General features: G+C 41.4%; 2 protein-coding genes across 4 annotated transcripts in view; both read right to left on the bottom strand.

The window, feature by feature from the left end:
• LOC100511652 (glycerophosphodiester phosphodiesterase domain-containing protein 4) overlaps positions 1-17,444 on the bottom strand; it is an 882,168-nt gene that overhangs the window by 720,506 nt on the left and 144,218 nt on the right. The gene's annotated exons all lie outside the window — the stretch shown is intronic.
• Positions 1-17,444, bottom strand: part of INTS4 (integrator complex subunit 4) — a 121,943-nt gene that overhangs the window by 72,126 nt on the left and 32,373 nt on the right. For all 3 annotated transcript variants that reach the window (XR_014814762.1, XR_014814763.1, XM_084975421.1), the window contains exons 5-9: positions 12,152-12,337; positions 11,476-11,526; positions 8,159-8,247; positions 6,657-6,777; positions 2,080-2,151 (exon numbers count right to left, since the gene is read on the bottom strand). Coding sequence is in view for 1 of the 3 variants with exons in the window: in XM_084975421.1 (XP_084831547.1) it covers positions 2,080-2,151; positions 6,657-6,777; positions 8,159-8,247; positions 11,476-11,526; positions 12,152-12,337 (519 nt within the window). In the remaining 2 variants the exon portion in view is untranslated. The remainder of the gene's footprint in view (positions 1-2,079; positions 2,152-6,656; positions 6,778-8,158; positions 8,248-11,475; positions 11,527-12,151; positions 12,338-17,444) is intronic.

Genomic DNA, 17,444 nt, shown 5'->3' on the forward strand with positions numbered 1-17,444 from the left:
TACACTGGCCTTAGAAAAGAGTTTTTTTTTCAGTTCCACAGAAGTCTCTATTTGAGCAACACTGTCCTCACCGAGCAACCTTCTAGTAAATTCACTTTCTGCACAGACTGCCTAAGGGGGAATATACCAGTCAGCTAAACTAAACGCTTAGTCCACTTGAGAGTTACAGCTCCCTTCATAAATGAATACACTGGCATTCTGCTTTAGACTTCAGCCTCTATGATGTCTTTTTTAGGGCTGCACCCACAGCATATGGAAGTTCCCAGGCTAAGGGTAGATTTGGTACTGCAGCTGCCAGCCTACTCCACAGCCACAGCAATGCCAGATCCAAGCTGAGTCTGTGAACTACATCACAGCTCATAGCAATGCTGGATCCTTAACCCACTAAGTGAGGCCAGGGATCGAACCCACATCCTCAAAGATACTAGTCGGATTCATTACTGCTGAGCCATGACAGGAACTCCTGATTCAATGTTTAAAACATGCGTAAGTAAAAGAGCTTCGAAAAAATACACCAAAATGATCAAAGTCATTGTGTTAGAGTAGTGGGAATATGGGCAAAATGTCTTCCTTTTCCTTCTATTTATCAAAGATACCATGATTCCTTTTTTTTTTTTTTTTTTTAGATTCCATGGTTTTTTATTAACACTCTCATAACTTAAAAACTGAGATATTGATGATGAATGTTCCCATCGTATTCTCAGACTCATATATGTTCCTGACAACTATGTCAGAGAACTATCACAGTCAAAGCTTAAGGGCATTCTGGAGTACCCTGGTGGCTCAGCAGGTTAAGGGTCTGCTGTTGTCACTGCTGTGGCTCTAGTTTAATCCCTAGCTTCGGAACATTTGCACGCTGCAGGCACAGCCAAAAAAAAAAAGCTTAAGGGCATTCCATAAGAGAAGCATTTTAATACTGTTCAGAGAAAGGATTTACTCATTCTTCCATGGGAACTGCTGTTGAAAGCAGTCTTAAGATGTTATACAATCTTATAAGACCAGAGCTTTGTAGTTGTTAACAAATAGTTTAATCTTGCCTCTTCTTTGTAAAACACAACCTGTGCAAAGTATTTCATTATAATAATTGAAAATTTAGTGAAGTAACTTGTGATTTGAACCGAAGTTACTAAAATTCAAAGTTATTTGATGGAGCTCCTGTCGTGGCTCAGTGGTTAACGAATCTCACTAGGAACCATGAAATTGCGGGTTCGATCCCTGGCTTTGCTCAATGGGTTAAGGATCGAGCCTTGCCGTGAGCTGTGGTATAGGTCGCAGACACAGCTCGGATCCCGAGTTGCTGTGGCTCTGGCGTAGGCCAGCAGCAACAGCTCCAATTTGACCCCTAGCCTGGGAACCTCCATAGGCCGCGGATGCAGCCCCAGAAAAGACAGAAAAAAAAAAAAAAAGAAAGAAAAAAAAGATTCAAGTTATTTGAACCAAGTTACTTAGATTTAAAATTAAACTATAATGTAGAAGATAAAAATTATATTAAAAAATTGAAAGTCACCCTATATTAACAAATTCATGTGAATTGAAATTAAAGAATACAACTTAGCATAAAGCTACACTCATTTTGTTTTTTTGTTTTTTTAAGATTTTTATTTTTCAGAGTTGCCATCATAGCACAGCCAAAATGAAATCCGACTAGGAACCATGAGGTTTCAGGTTTGATCTCTGGCCTCCCTCAGTGAGTTAAGGATCTGGCGTTGATAAGAGCTGTCCAGAGGGTGGTGGGGGATGTGCTTGGGTTATGGGATGGAAATCCTGTGAAACTGGATTGTTATGATCATTATACATCTACAGATGTGATAAATTCATTTGAGTAATAAAAAGAAAAAGAGTTGTCGCAGGGGAGGTTCTGATACTGCTTTGCTGTGGCTGTGGTGTAGGCCAGCAGCTGTAGCTCCGATTGGACCCCTAGACTGGAAAGCTCCATACGCCTTGGGTGGGGTCCTAAAAAGCAAAATAAATAAATATTAAATAAATAAAAATTTTTAAAAATTATAGTTGATTTATAATGATCAAAGATACATTGATATTGGTATAGACACAGTTTAAACAACAAAGAATTCAAATTACCCTCAGATCTGACATCAGCTTCTTGTCAAGTGTCTGCTCCAAGAAATGAGAACTGACTTGCTCCATAGAGCCCTGCAAAAAGAAGGAATCCAGAGGAAACTGAACAACTTTTTCATCTTAAAAGTTTGCACCAACTTAAATGCACAAAGACAATACTCTTGACAGTATAGATGCTTTAGGTTTTGAATCATCAGGATAACAATAAAGCCATTAGCAGCCGCAGCAGCTAACACCCATACTGTGTGTCATGCACTGATCTAAGTTCTTTATACATATATTAATTCATTTAATCGTCACTACAACCTTATGAAGTATATACTATTATTTAAGAAGGCACAAAAAGGTGAAAGGATTAATTTAAGGTTACAAAAAGTGTAAACTGCAGAACCGGGCTATAAACCCAGGCTCCAGAATCCTCTGCCTTAACCAATACTCTCCACTCCTTTTCATTCTGTTCTTTCCATTCAGCTGTCCATACATCCATTTAATAAATATTTACTTATCAACTACTCAATTATATGCCTAGAGTTACCAGGAACAGGTATACAAAAACAAAAGACATCAATTCTACACTCAGCAATCTCAAAGAGGGAAGCTGATAAGTAAAGAGATAACTGCGTTGGATATGAAATGTTTTTAACGCACATGTATGAAGGGTGCTATGGGACCTTAGAGAAAAGCAGCATGGGGTGGAGGCAGAGAGAGAGATACCCAGGGGATTAGAAATCACAATTAAATTCATAGAGAGAACAGCATGTGGGAACTATCAAGTGGTTCTAGAATGGAACACAGGATGGGAGCAGACAGGCATGATGGGTAGGTAGATCTCAGATTATAAAGGGCTTTGCCTGCTATAGTAAGGAGGCTGCCTTATGAACAATAACTAGATAACCTCTATTGAATATTTAATAAGCTCAACAATGTTCAAATACTTGTATTTTAAACATTTATTCCTCCCAATAATCCCATGAAGTATGCATATTATTCTTTTTTTTTTTTTTTTTTTTTTGTCTTTTGTCTTTGTGTCTTTTGTTGTTGTTGCTATTTCTTGGGCCGCTCCCGCGGCATATGGAGGTTCCCAGGCTAGGGGTTGAATCGGAGCTGTAGCCACCGGCCTACGCCAGAGACACAGCAACGCGGGATCCGAGTCGCGTCTGCAACCTACACCACAGCTCACGGCAACGCCGGATCGTTAACCCACTGAGCAAGGGCAGGGACCAAACCGGCAACCTCATGGTTCCTAGTCGGATTCGTTAACCACTGCACCACGACGGGAACTCCTTCTCATTTTTTTTTTTATGAGAAACTGAGGCTAAGAGATTCAGTAACTTGCTCTTTTCAAAGAAGCGAGACACATGGTCAGATGTGCATCTCATTAACAACATCGTGGCAACAATGGACTAGGAGGAATCAAAAGGAAGCAGGGAACCAGTTAGGAGGCTATTTAAAGCAGGTCCTAGACATTCTTAAGGAATATACTCAAAATCATCTCTAATTACCTAGTAAACATGGAAATGTTTATACAGGCTCGGACTTCTTCCCAATCACATTCTCCACAGGAAGTTACGTGTATTTTGGGAGCATACTTACCCAAGTGAATACCTTTCCTACAATTCTAGGAGAGCAATTGTACTATTCTACCTTAAGTAGTTTCAAAACCACTTTGTCTTCCCTCTACATGGTACATTCATTACATGAGCCCGAGCCAATATCAAATCTAACATGCCTTTTTCCCCTTTTTTGGCCACGCCCATGGCATACAGAAGTCCCTAGGCCAGGGAATGAACCCGTACCTCAGCAGCGATCTGAGCCACAACAGTGACAATGCTAGACCCTTAACCACTAGGCCACCAGGGAACTCCCTAACATTCATTTTTTAAAATACAAAACATTGATTTTACAAATAAGAACTATACATTTTTAAGATCTCCTCATTTTCTCTTTAATTTTACCACCAGCGTTGACTCTTTTTTTTTTTTGTCTTTTTAGGGCTGCACCCACGGCATATGGAAGTTCCCAGGCTTGGGACTGAACTGGAGCTGATCCACGCCTCACCCTCGACCTACAGAATAGCTCAGGTAACATGGGATCCTTAACCCACTGATGGAGGCCAGGGATCAAAAACCATACCCTTATGGTTACTAGTCGGGTTCATTACTGCTGAGTCACAACGGAAACTCCAAGTTGATTTTTTTAACATGTACTTTTTTTTTTTTTCCTATAAAGAACAAAAGTTCTGGAGTTCCTGTTGTGGCACAGCGGAAATGAATCCGACCAGGAACCATGAGGTTGAGGGTTCGACCCCTGGCCTCTCTCAGTGGGTTAAGGATCCAGTGTTGCCATGAGCTGTGGTGTAGGTTGCAGACTCGGCTTGGATGTAGTATTGCTGTGGCTGTGGTGTAGGCCGGCAGTTGTAGCTCCAATTAGATCCCTAGCCTGGGAACCTCCCTATGCCATGGGTTCGGCCCTAAAAAGCAAAAAAAAAAAAAAAAAAAAAAAAAAGAACAAAAGTTCTAATGATTTCACAGTAAATCACTCAAACCCACAGTCTCAATGTCCTACTCTAACACCTTCAGCTGAGTTCTCTCCCAACACAGGAGCAAAGATGGAGTACTATTCAAATTCTAAGCCTCAAAATATTGCATATCATTATTTGTTACAAGTTTCCAGTGTTATGTAAGAATAGCTGGAGCTTTCCTTTTTAAAGTGACAAACACCAAGAACCTCACAGCACAGTAAGCCCTGTGAAAAACCCTGAATTTGTGAGATCTCAGTGGAAACAGAAAAGGGACAGATCCGAGGTGTGTCAAGAAGTAGTAGTGGAGTTCCCGTCGTGGCGCAGTGGTTAACGAATCCGACTAGGAACCATGAGGTTGCAGGTTCGGTCCCTGCCCTTGCTCAGTGGGTTAAGGATCCCGCGTTGCCGTGAGCTGTGGTGTAGGTCGCAGACACGGCTCGGATCCCGCGTTGCTGTGGCTCTGGCGTAGGCCGGTGGCTACAGCTCCGATTCAACCCCTAGCCTGGGAACCTCCACGTGCCGCGGGAGCGGCCCAAGAAATAGCAACAACAACAACAACAAAAGACAAAAAGACAAAAAAAAAAAAAAAAAAAAAAAAAAAAAAAGAAGTAGTAGTGATAAGGGCTGATGACACAATGGATACCAGACACAGAAATAATTTTCAAAGGACTCTGGGTTCACAGCTGGATAAATGATGGCACTTATAAAAGCACTGGACCAAAAAGATAGTAAGTTCATCATAAAGTACATCTCACCAATCAGAAAAACATCTATATTCTTGTCTACTTTAACCAAGACAAATATATTTAAATATATTCCTTATTTTTCCATGAAAATGCTTCACACAAGTTTCAGCAGGGTTACTCAAAAATGCTGGTCATGGAGCTAGGGTTATCACTGGATCTGTGTCCAAAACACTCAGGTCTAAATCAGACTGCAGAAGCTGGGGGCCCCAAGAGAAAAGTGACCAAAAAGAATCTCAGATTTTCTTGCTCTGACATTTATACAAATTTTTATATACAATTATATTTATATATTATAACTACCCTACCACCTCACATAGCATAGTACTTTACAATTTACACACATTTTCAAAGACAGAATCTCATTTGAGCATCATGACAATCCTGTGAAGTAAATATGAAAGATACTGTAACCCACTTAACAGATGAGGAGAGCAAACTGTAAGTAACATGTCCAAGATAACACAGGTATAAAATAAGGCTGAATGTTATGTCAGAACTCATTCTTCTATAAGCCAGTTCTACCTCTGAAAAGTTTAAAAAAATTTTTTTTAATGTATTATGAGTCCCCAGAGCAAAACACTAGGAAAGGACCAGACCAAAAGTAAAGAGATTAGGCTCTGAATTTCATTCTCTGTATAAGTTGAGCAACATACTTAACTTCTCAGAGCCTCAGTTTTTGCACCTGGAAAATGGGAATAATAGCATCCACCAGGCTGGGTAAGAGTAAATGAGTTCATGTAAGTGGCCTCACAGCAAAGAATTTAGGCCTTAACAGGTGCTCAGTAACATTAACAATTAGTTTTATTATTATTTTCCATTTTCTCTAGACTCTCGTTGTCTGATATACTAACAAGATTATCTTTAAAATTCTTTCTAGTTCTAAAAGACAAGTTCACCATAGGAAAATGAGCTATTTCTAATTTAGGAAATACTAGGGTTTCTAGGAGTTCCCTTTGTGGTTTTTAGGAGTTCCCTTTGTGGCTCAGCGATAATGAACCCAACCATGAGGATGTGGGTTTGATCCCTGGCCCCACTTGGTGGGTTAAGGATCCAGTATTGCTGTAAGCTGCAGTGTAGATTGCAGATGGAGCTGAGATCTGGTGTTGCTGTGGCTGTGGCGCAAACCGGCAACTGACGCTCCAATTCAACCCCTAGCCTGGGAATTTCCATATGCCGTGGGTGCGGCCCTGATAAGAAGAAAAAAAAAAATATATACTAGGGTTTCTAAAAGAGGGTTACACCCATCCCTAGTTTTTCAAAATGTTTATACAAGTGCAACAGGTAATGTGTTTATTAAAGAAGGTACAACTCACCAATAGCTTGGCAGCTTGAACTCGAACCACCCAGGAGCCATCACTGACCATGTGACAAATTTTTCCAAATGCATCATCAACTAAGCGAATTTCTTCATTAGAGGAAGGAATTGGGACAATGCTAAATTAAAAGAAAATGACACAACATAAGCCTAAAGCTGCAGGTTCAATAAACTGAAGATGACCAATGAAAACTGGTATGAACAGAAACAGTATTTTATATCCTTAAATTTATTCTCTCCTATAACTGCAATGCTCTCAATATATGATCTATGCCGAGAACAAGATCAGAGCAGTGTTTTACACAAGAACCAAATCAAGAGATGATTTAATTGTGAATTGCAAGATGATGGACTAAATAAGTCTCAGAATAAACTGATATAAAACATACTTGCAAATCTGTTCCTAAGTGAAGAGACAATTTCTAATTAGTAGAAAGACTAGTGGTATCTGTAAGTTTATTAACATATTCTGATTTTTCAATTTTAGTAGGTAGTTTAATGAAGAGGAGAAAATGCTCTTTTCCTATAAAAAGTATTCTTCTATAAAACAATAAATACTACTACCTTTGCATCTCAAATAATCACTGTAAGACTAAATTATTTAATTACCATGAAAATGTTTTTAATCAGGAAAACACTACACAAGAGATCATTATTCTCAAACTGACCGGCTATCTTCAGCTGGCATTTGTGTTTAATAAAATGGGCCCCAAACCATTTCAACGATTTTTTTTGGGGGGGGGCACGCCCAAGGCATGCAGAAGTTTCCAGACCAGGGATCAAACCTGCACCACAGCTGTAACCAGAGACACAGCAGTGACAACACCAGGTCTTGCCCACAGAAGAGCCACAGGGAAACATACTAAAGTTTATTTTTTTATTTTTTTATTTTTTTTTGTCTTTTGTCTTTTTTTGTTGTTGTTGTTTTTGTTGTTGTTGTTGTTGTTGCTATTTCTTGGGCCGCTCCTGCGGCATATGGAGGTTCCCAGGCTAGGGGTTGAATCGGAGCTGTAGCCACCGGCCTACGCCAGAGCCACAGCAACGTGGGATCCGAGCCGCGTCTGCAACCTACACCACAGCTCACGGCAACGCCGGATCCTTAACCCACTGAGCAAGGGCAGGGACCGAACCCGCAACCTCATGGTTCCTAGTCGGATTCGTTAACCACTGCGCCACGACGGGAACTCCCTAAAGTTTATTTTTTAAGGGGTGGGCAAAGGTGGGGTGGAAAGCATTTGAGAAAGGCCACCCAATCTCTTCATCTATAGAGAAGGAGGTTGGAACGCAGAGAAATCTTCCCCACCCTATACAGAAAGTTCAAGGCAGAGATGAAAAACAAGGACCAGGAATCCTGACTTTCAGGGCCTGAGCTCTCTCCCTATTCCGCACTGCCTTCCGAAAATCTAACCAACATTCCATTTCTGGAGGTGAGCTTTTTGCATGGTGGGAGGAGAAAAATGGCTCAGCAATGAACAAAAGCTGGCTTACGCCCACACTGACCTTTCAGGGTAGAGCTGACTGACAACCCAGATAAGCTGGACTGCAGCACTGCGCACTTGTTCATAGTCATCAGAGAGCAATTTACAGGCCTGCAAACAAGGATTTCAAAAGTCTTGTTAGTTCTGTGCCCTTCCAGGTGATGCTCAAACTATTTTCAAAATGAAGATAAGGTGGCTGGATAAGGATGCCAATGAAAATACACAAGGGTGGTTTTAACTTTTTGAACTTTTGCCCAACAAAGAATTCTTGGCTCTGTCAGGTGCTCTGGCTGTGTTCTGACTGTGTACATGTCTGAAAGGAGAACCACAGACATAGACAGCACGAAAGCCATCTAGAACAGCATCAATCCAGCAAAGCCTGCTGGGAGCTCGCAGTGCTGCCCTCCCTCACAGGCTCAAATACCAAAGATGAGATTTTTTCCCTACCTGTAAAATCAAAGCAGCAATTTCTGACTGACAAGCCATCTGAACACTCAAGTACTCTAAATAAATGCACAACTTTAATGCTAAGCTGCCAAAAGAGGCCACATTTCCCTGTTTTACTTTGGTCTTAAATGGAATATCCCTACTCCACCCACAGTCATGGCATCACCTTAGACTTCAACAACACCCAGAAGCTGTTTTTGAAATGTTAAAACCTTACATTTCATGCTCTGACCACAACATGCTACTCTACCAGCTCTGCCATCTCCATGACTTAACCCATCACACCTGCTCTTCAATCCCACTTAACCTACCTATCCGTTTAACCAGGGTTTCTCAACCTTGGTGCTACTAACATGTTGGACTTTGTTGTGAGGGGCTGTCCTGTGCAACATAACATGTTTATTTAGCAGCATCCCCAGCTTCTACCCTCTTAGATGGTTGTGGCACTGAACCTTCTCCCTCTCCCCAGCAACTGCAGAAGTTAAAAATACCTCCAGACACCGCCAAACATTCCCTGGGGGAAAATCACCTTGGTTGAGAACCACTGCTTTAATTAATCCCGAACTTTCTCTCCAAATAAACCACTTTCTCCTTGCTCCTTCCTCTACTTTCATCTCCTGACAGCACTGCCTGCGTCATCACACACAATCCCCTCAGGACTTCTGCTATAGCTGCTCCACAAACCTCAGACCTTCCCTGCTCCTCAGAAGGGCAGCAGAACACTGGCAAGGAAGACCACTCTTTCCAGGGGACTGGGGATTCATGATCTCAGACCTTACTTAGCCCTACTCTGAAATGTTCCATACCCCTGCTTTCCACCTCCATTTCCCTAAGCAGCTTCGCTTAGCCCTCTCCTCAGGACCTCTACCCTAACTATCAGCCATAAGGTGCCCCCCACTTAGCTGAGAAAAATCAAGCTTCTGAACCACAAACCCAATCAACTACTCCTCACCAGTTATAAATTCATTTATGCTGGTATTCTCCCACTTCTCGTTTTCTCAGGATCCGAGGGAGGAGGGTCCTCTCTAGCTCCTAATCCTTCTCCTTGTGCTATGGATCCCATCACTTCCTCACACAGGCATCCGTGATCACCGTGCAGAACAGATCCGCTTTGTGACGCTCTATGACAGCAGTCTATTTACTTTCCTCGCAGCAATACTCGTCTGCTGTAATTACTGTGTTTCCATATTTGTTAGCTGCCTGTCTTTCCCACCAGAATGCAAAGGGCACGGATCCTCTCTAACATGCTCAGCATAACACAGCCAGCATGAGATACTCACAAACACCTGCAGGATGAATCCGCTCTTGAACCTGATTTTCTGCCTCAAGGAACTTACTCTACCATTTACCCTTTGTCTCTTCTACCACGTCTCCCAAAACACTAGCTCTCTCTTCAACTTGTGAAATATTTGGCAACTATCTTTAAAAAAAAAAAAAAAAAACACGAAAAACCCCCAATCCTATTCTCCCTTCTACCAACTTCCATCCTGCTTTCCTCTCGTAGACAAGTTTCTTTATAGCCACAGTCAATAAAAACTTTAAACTGCCTCACTTCAACAGACCCTGATCTGGCTCCCCTGGAACCCCACCACTCTACCGAAATTGCTCCCTTCAAACTCAATAATGGCCCCTTTGTTGCTGAGTCTAATAGCCAGATTTCAGCCCTAACCCAAATGACCTTTCACCAGCATCTGACACTGCGGACTATGGGAATACCCTCCTGCCTTTTTGGGATATACTTTTTCTCCTCCTCCATCAAGCTGCTCCTCAGTTTCATTCTAGGACGCCTTTCTTAAATACTGGACCTTACCCAGGGCTCTATCCTTCGTCTCTTCCAACCTTCTTACTCTCTCTGGATAGTCCCATGACCCCTAGATAATGATGACTCCAAACGGTCACCTCCAGCTCTGATCTTTCCTGAGTTCCAGACCGGGAATTCTCTTCATTCTCTTCCCTTCAAGCTCAACATAATCAAAACTGAACTCATGACAGTACCTAACTCTACCTCGTACCTCAAATCCTCCAGTCATTCCGTCCTCACTCCCTTGAGGCCCATCCCACTGCCTAACTAATCAGCTGACACAGTCCTAACACCTGAATCACCGGACTGACTCTTCTTCCTCTGAGTCCTTATTCAGTAAGTTTCCTTAAACTATTTGGCTCCCCACAGTTTTCCTATAGGTCAAACCAACACAACCATCCTGAACTCATCCTACTTCATTTTGTAAAAGACCATACTTAGTTTACACATCAGACATAGGGGTCTGCCTAATTATCATATTCCTCTGAAAGATAAAACTCTCAGTAGGCTAAAAAAAAATCTGGTCTTTGAGAATGAATTTAGATTGCTTGTCTCTAGATTCATCCAATTATTCTACAAGAATAACTGAAAGGCATTTTTCTTAAGCATTCAATTAGCTTCTCCTACTGATACTGCAACTTCACTTTGCCTTTCTTTACCAATGCTGCAATAATCATGCGATATCTTTTCATATGATCTCATAGTCTTATTAGTCATCCACCTCCAGAAATATCCAGTTTCTCCTTGCGGTGCCCAGAATTGACTTCAGGTTTGAAGTCAATTTCAATCATTGAAAGAGAGACCAGCAAGATTATCACCTTCCTTACTCTGAACCCGACACGTCTCTTTGTGTACTCTTGCATCCTTGCTACGCTACTTAAATCTTCCTCAGTCCTCCTCACGTGTATTAGCGCTATTCACTATATACCCCCATTCTCTTCTGAGAATGTATGTTTTAGATTCACATTCATCACAATGAATATTGCCACTGTTAACCAGCTGAAGTTCCATGCTTTCAAATTCTGACAACCAGAGTGCCATCCTCCCAGTTTCATGAAGCCTCCTCCTCGTCCGGACAGCAACTAAGGTACCTGATTGTAAATTGTTTGGTGTAATTTCAGTCCTCTTTCATGGAGCTGCAACTAGATAATAAAGACACAGTTTAAGTATTTGGGGGGAAAAAAATCAGTATTTCCAATGTCTCCCCACAATTTCACATATTTTTCCCCATTATATCACATTAACATGGTTCCCTATGGCCAAAATCAGTGCTATATATATAGGAAAGCTGCGTAAAGACTTTTCAGTAGAAGTACTCAAACACTTAATAAATCTAACCCATGGACTGTCCCAAGAGGATATCAGGAAAAAAAATGAAATAATAATGAAATAATGATAAGGGTTAACACTATCTGCCCTTTAAGAGCACTCCTCCCCCATAACCTTCACCCGTACTTCTGAAATACAAAGGTACCTATTGTACTATAAATTCCAAGTAACATCCCTCCCCTGGACCATGGACACAAGTTGTACCTTCCATGTTTCCGAAATGCAGATGAAAGCTACCAGAGAAGCCAGCCCAAAGATAAGCACCTATTATAATGGAACGTGTGCCTTTGAGCTCTGTGATGCCACCAACACCCTCCTAAAAGTTTGCACATGTAGCATACTGGGGGAATTCAGAACATATCCAAGGTGGCATTAGCCATGAACTTAAAGAAAACAAAACAAAACTTGTCTCCATTTAGTTTCCACAATCCTCTTTACCATGGCTTTTATAGCTGCTGTTCTGACACGTGGGTCTTGGTCACTGAAGTAATCCCCTATAATCTTCTGGACATCTCTGACTGCTAGGCCTTCTGCATCTTTTGCGACAGTTTTCTCCAAAGAACCAAGATTGCCAAGTAATTGCAGGCACTTATTTCTTACACCATGTGAGGTATCTGTCAAGTGCTATGAAAAGAAAAGAAAGAACAAACATGCATGATTAAAATAATTTAAAAATAAATTAAAAGGCATTCCCTTCATGGCTCAGTGGTTAACGAATCCAATTAGGAACCATGAGGTTGTGGGTTTGATCCCTGGCCTCGCTCAGTGGGTTAAGGATCCAGCGTTGCTGTGAGCTGTGGTGTGGGTCGCAGACGCAGCTTGGATCTGGCATTGCTGTGGCTCTGGTGCAGGCCGGCAGCAACAGCTCCGATTAGACCCCTAGCCTGGGAACCTCCATATGCCGCGGGTGTGGCCCTTAAAAAAAGACAGGAGTTCCCGTCGTGGCGCAGTGGTTAATGAATCCGACTAGGAACCATGAGGTTGCGGGTTTGGTCCCTGCCCTTGCTCAGTGGGTTAATGATCTGGCGTTGCTGTGAGCTGTGGTGTAGGTTGCAGACGCGGCTCGGATCCCGCGTTGCTGTGGCTCTGGCGTAGGCCGGTGGCTATAGCTCCGATTCGACCCCTAGCCTGGGAACCTCCATATGCCGCAGGGGCGGCCCAAGAAATAGCAAAAAGACAAAAAAAAAAAAAAAAAGAGAGAGAGAAAAGAAAAAATAATTAATTAATTAATTAAAAACTCAAAAAAAAGTACTGTATCAACTTTAGGAATGATTTCAAACACTACACTCTCATCAGTCTGTCTAGTCTTCATTTTTAGAGTATGCGTCTTCCTAAAAGAATCATGAGTCCTGGAGTTCCCATCATGGCTCAGTGGTTAACGAATCTGACTAGGAACCATGAGGTTGCGGGTTCGATTCCTGGCCTTGATCGGTGGGTTGAGGATCTGGCGTTGCCGTGAGCTGTGGTATAGGTCGCAGACATGGCTCAGATTCCGTGTTGCTGTGGCTATGGCATAGGCCAGCAGCTACAGCTCCAATTAGACCCCTAGCCTGGGAACCTCCATATGCCGTAGGAGTGGCCCTAGAAAAGACAAAAAAAAAAAAAAAAAAAAAAAAAGAATCATGAGTCCTTAGAAAATAACTCCCATTTATTCATCATGATGTTCCCAAAAGCTAGTACTTGGCCTTGTAAAGAGGAGGTACTTTTAAAGAGGCACCTTAAATTGTATTTTATTTACTATCAAATCTAAAAATAAAACAAGCTACTACCTTAACTTTTAACATGCAGATATATTTTGCCTATTTTGTACTTCAGAAAATCAAATCACTCCTAGCTTCCCGTTCTCAATAATATGTTTATGAGAATCATCCACAGTATGGCATACAGCAACGATGTATTCATTCTCACCACAGTATATTATTCCATTTATGAACACACCATAATCCATTTATTCCTTCTACTGTTGATAGACATTTGGGCTATTTCCAGTTTTCAGTTATTCCCCTGGTATACATGTTCACATTTCTATTGAATATGAAGTTAGAAGTGAAACTGCTGGGTCACAGGAGATATATATATATATTTATTCAGCTTAAGAAGACACTACCATATAGTATTCCAAAGTGAATGTACTAATTTAGCTAATTTACACTCCAACCACTGATATGTAAGTGTTCCGGATATGCCACATCCTTGTCAACACTTAGTACTGTCAATCTCTTTCATTTTAGCACTTCTCACCATCATTTGTAACAAAGATTCAGTTATCTCTCTCAAACCTAGTCCACTGCTTCTTTTTTTTTTTTTTTTTTTTCCGGTCTTTTTGCCTGTTCTTGAGCCACTCCCACGGCATATGGAGGTTCCCAGGCTAGGGATCCAACCAGAGCTGCAGCCACCAGCCTACGCCAGAGCCACAGCAACACAGGATCCGAGCCGAGTCTGCAACCCACACCACAGCTCACGGCAACGCCGGATCGTTAACCCACTGAGCAAGGGCAGGGACCGAACCCGCAACCTCATGGTTCCTAGTCGGATTCGTTAACCACTGCGCCATGACAGGAACTCCTAGTCTGCTTCTGAAGTAAGCTATTCGCATAACGCAGTAACAGGAACTGAAAATACTTTAATGGAATGACTAGTTTCAGGACTGAGCAAGAAATATGTAAACAGATCCTGGGACACCTTGTGCTAAAAAGCAAGAAAATGTCAAGGATGAATTGACTCCAGATCAAAAGGACACAGCAACCAATCTGCATGGTTCCCAATGTTAACATTCACATGACACCAAAAGGAAGCAATCAAATAAATCCAGAAGTAGGACATTCTTCAAGACCAATGACTGATTTTTTCCAATAAATCTACAGCAGTTAGATAAAGACAAAAGGGGGCACTGTTACTGATTAAAAGAAATGTAAGAGACTATCCAAATGTAATATATGGGTCTTCTGAGATGCTAATCCAAAACAGCTACAAAAAGATATTTACTGCGATTAGGAAAATTTTAATATGAACTGCTATGAGATGACATGGAGTAACTGTTAATAACTGCACCATGGCTATATTTAAAAACCAACTATTATATGTTAGAGATACATACTGAAGTATTTATGATTTAAATAACATGTTTCAGCTCTGACTCTGTATGTGTAACATTAATCAGGTCACTGGACCTCTCAGAGCCTCAGTTTCCTCATTCATAAAGAAGGAACAATAATATCTGCCTACCTTAGTTCCAGGTTAATCATGAGGTTCAAATAGGAATATAAATGTAAAAAAAACCCTTACATATATTATAAAGTATAATATATTACTTTAGCTATTGACTATTAGCTATTTATAATAATGTAATAAATAATAATTTATATTTTCTAGCTATTTATGACTATTAGCTCCTGTTACTACCATCTAATAATAAGGTAAGTATACGGTCACATATAGAGTATACATATGGTTTCATTAAAAGACAACTGCAGGTATAATTGTCAATAGAAAATAATACCTTTTATTTTTTTTCTTTGATCTTCTGTCCTTCTAGGGCTGCACCAGCAGCATGTGGAGGTTCCCAGGCTCGGGGTCTAATCGGAGCTGTAGCCACTGGCTTACACCATAGCCACGGAAATGCCAGATCTGAGCCATGTCTGTGACCTACACCACAGCTCGCAGCAATGCAGGATCCTTAACCAGGATCCTTAAGCCAGGCCAGGAATCAAACCCTCAAACTCATGGTTCCTAGTCAGATTCGTTTCTGCTGCACCATGACAGGAACTCCGAAAATAATATCTTTATTTCATTTTTTGGCCATGGCTATGCAGTGGCTTGATATGGGATCTCAGTTCCCAGACCAGGGATTGAACCCAGGCTGCAATGGTGAAAGCACCAAGTTCTAACCACTAAACCACCAGGGAGCTCCCCCAAAACAGTATCTTCAGATACTCCCTTCAAGTTCAAATTTCCCAGGATTTTCTATCTATAAATGAAATCATTGTTTGAAATTACATAACTAAGTTTCCCTCTTCCTCACTCTAATATTGCTATAGACAGTATCTCTGGAAGTACCCTCAGAAATCACCCATTTCTATCTTGTTGCCTTAATTTACCAATTCCCTATTGTACAGGACGGTAACAATTAAACGATATGGCTAATAACACAAAGATAACTTAGCAGAAGAACTGATACTGACACCCAAGACTCCTGACACTCAATCTAGAGTTCTTCTCTACAACCAGCGTCATGATTTTTGAAAACTTCGCTTACTATGTTCAGAGTTGGACACTTGAGCCTTAAATACTTAAAAAGCTCTACAATATCTGTCTTCTTTACATGTATTTATTCTGCTCCTCCCAAGCATTAGAATTCTCCAGCCATGAAGAACTGCTCAGGTTTCTAATTACTGCCTGATAAATACAGCGATACTAAATTAATAACCCATTATTTTTCTATGTTTGTTGTTTCTTTTGTTTTGGGGAGCCATATCTGCGGCATGCAGAAGTTCCTGGGCCAGGGACTGAACCTGCACCACAGCAGTGACATCATGGGAGCCTTAACCTGCTGCACCACAAAGGAACTCCTAATAACCAATTCTAATCATTAGTAAAGTAGGTCACCAACACTTTGTGTAAGCAACACACACACACACACACATACAAAACTGAAACAAACACACATACAAAACTGAAACAAACAGGAAGATGTATCAAATAAGTAAATACATTATGGATAATACTGTCTAAGAAGGAAGTTACAAAAAACAGAAAAAAAACAGAATAAACACTGTAGTGTTGGGTTTGAATTTGTAGGGTTAAATTTGAAGGAGAGATAACATGATATTTATCATATACAGATATGGAAATAAACAGATATAAATGTGTATATGCTATATATACAGACATTATATTAAAAGATATATAGATATATCCTCTAGCTCTGTCCACTGAGAGGGCCCCAAAGCAACAACACCCCAACAGCAATGAGCACTTTTAGTACCAGATATTGGTTTCAAAATAGAATATTCCCCACTCAGAGGAATGAAAGCTTCTTGGAGAAAAGCTGATTCCAGGAGTAGAGCAGAGAAAGTGCAAGGTAGGCCTAAAATAGTCTATTGTGCCAGAAAGAAAGGAGGCATTAAAAAATAAAATTACAGGGAGTTCCCTGGCAGCTCAGCGGGTTAAGGATCTGACATTGTGGTACAGGTTCAATCCCTGGCCTGGGAACTTCTGCATGCAGTAGGCACAATCAAAAAAGAAAAACAGGGAGTTCCCGTCGTGGCGCAGTGGTTGGCGAATCCGACTAGGAACCATGAGGTTGCGGGTTCGGTCCCTGCCCTTGCTGAGTGGGTTAAGGATCCGGCGTTGCCGTGAGCTGTGGTGTAGGTTGCAGACGCGGCTTGGATCCTGTGTTGCTGTGCCTCTGGCGTAGGCCGGTGGCTACAGCTCCGATTCAACCCCTAGCCTGGGAACCTCCATATGCCGCGGGAGCGGCCCAAGAAATAGCAACAACAACAACAACAACAACAACAAAAAAGACAAAAAGACAAGAGACAAAAAAAAAAAAAAAAAAAAAAAAAAAAAAAAAAAAAAGAAAAACAAGGAGTTCCCGTCGTGGCGCAGTGGTTAACGAATCCGACTAGGAACCAGGAGGTTGTGGGTTCGGTCCCTGCCCTTGCTCAGTGGGTTAAGGATCCGGCGTTGCCGTGAGCTGTGGTGTAGGTTGCAGACGCGGCTCAGATCCCGC

This window comes from Sus scrofa, chromosome 9, assembly GCF_054392235.1.
Source record: "Sus scrofa isolate SSC_HxYL_T2T_F1_AM1 chromosome 9, Sscrofa_HxYL_maternal_Yorkshire_Landrace_v2.0, whole genome shotgun sequence".
In the NCBI taxonomy this organism is placed as follows: domain Eukaryota; kingdom Metazoa; phylum Chordata; class Mammalia; order Artiodactyla; family Suidae; genus Sus; species Sus scrofa.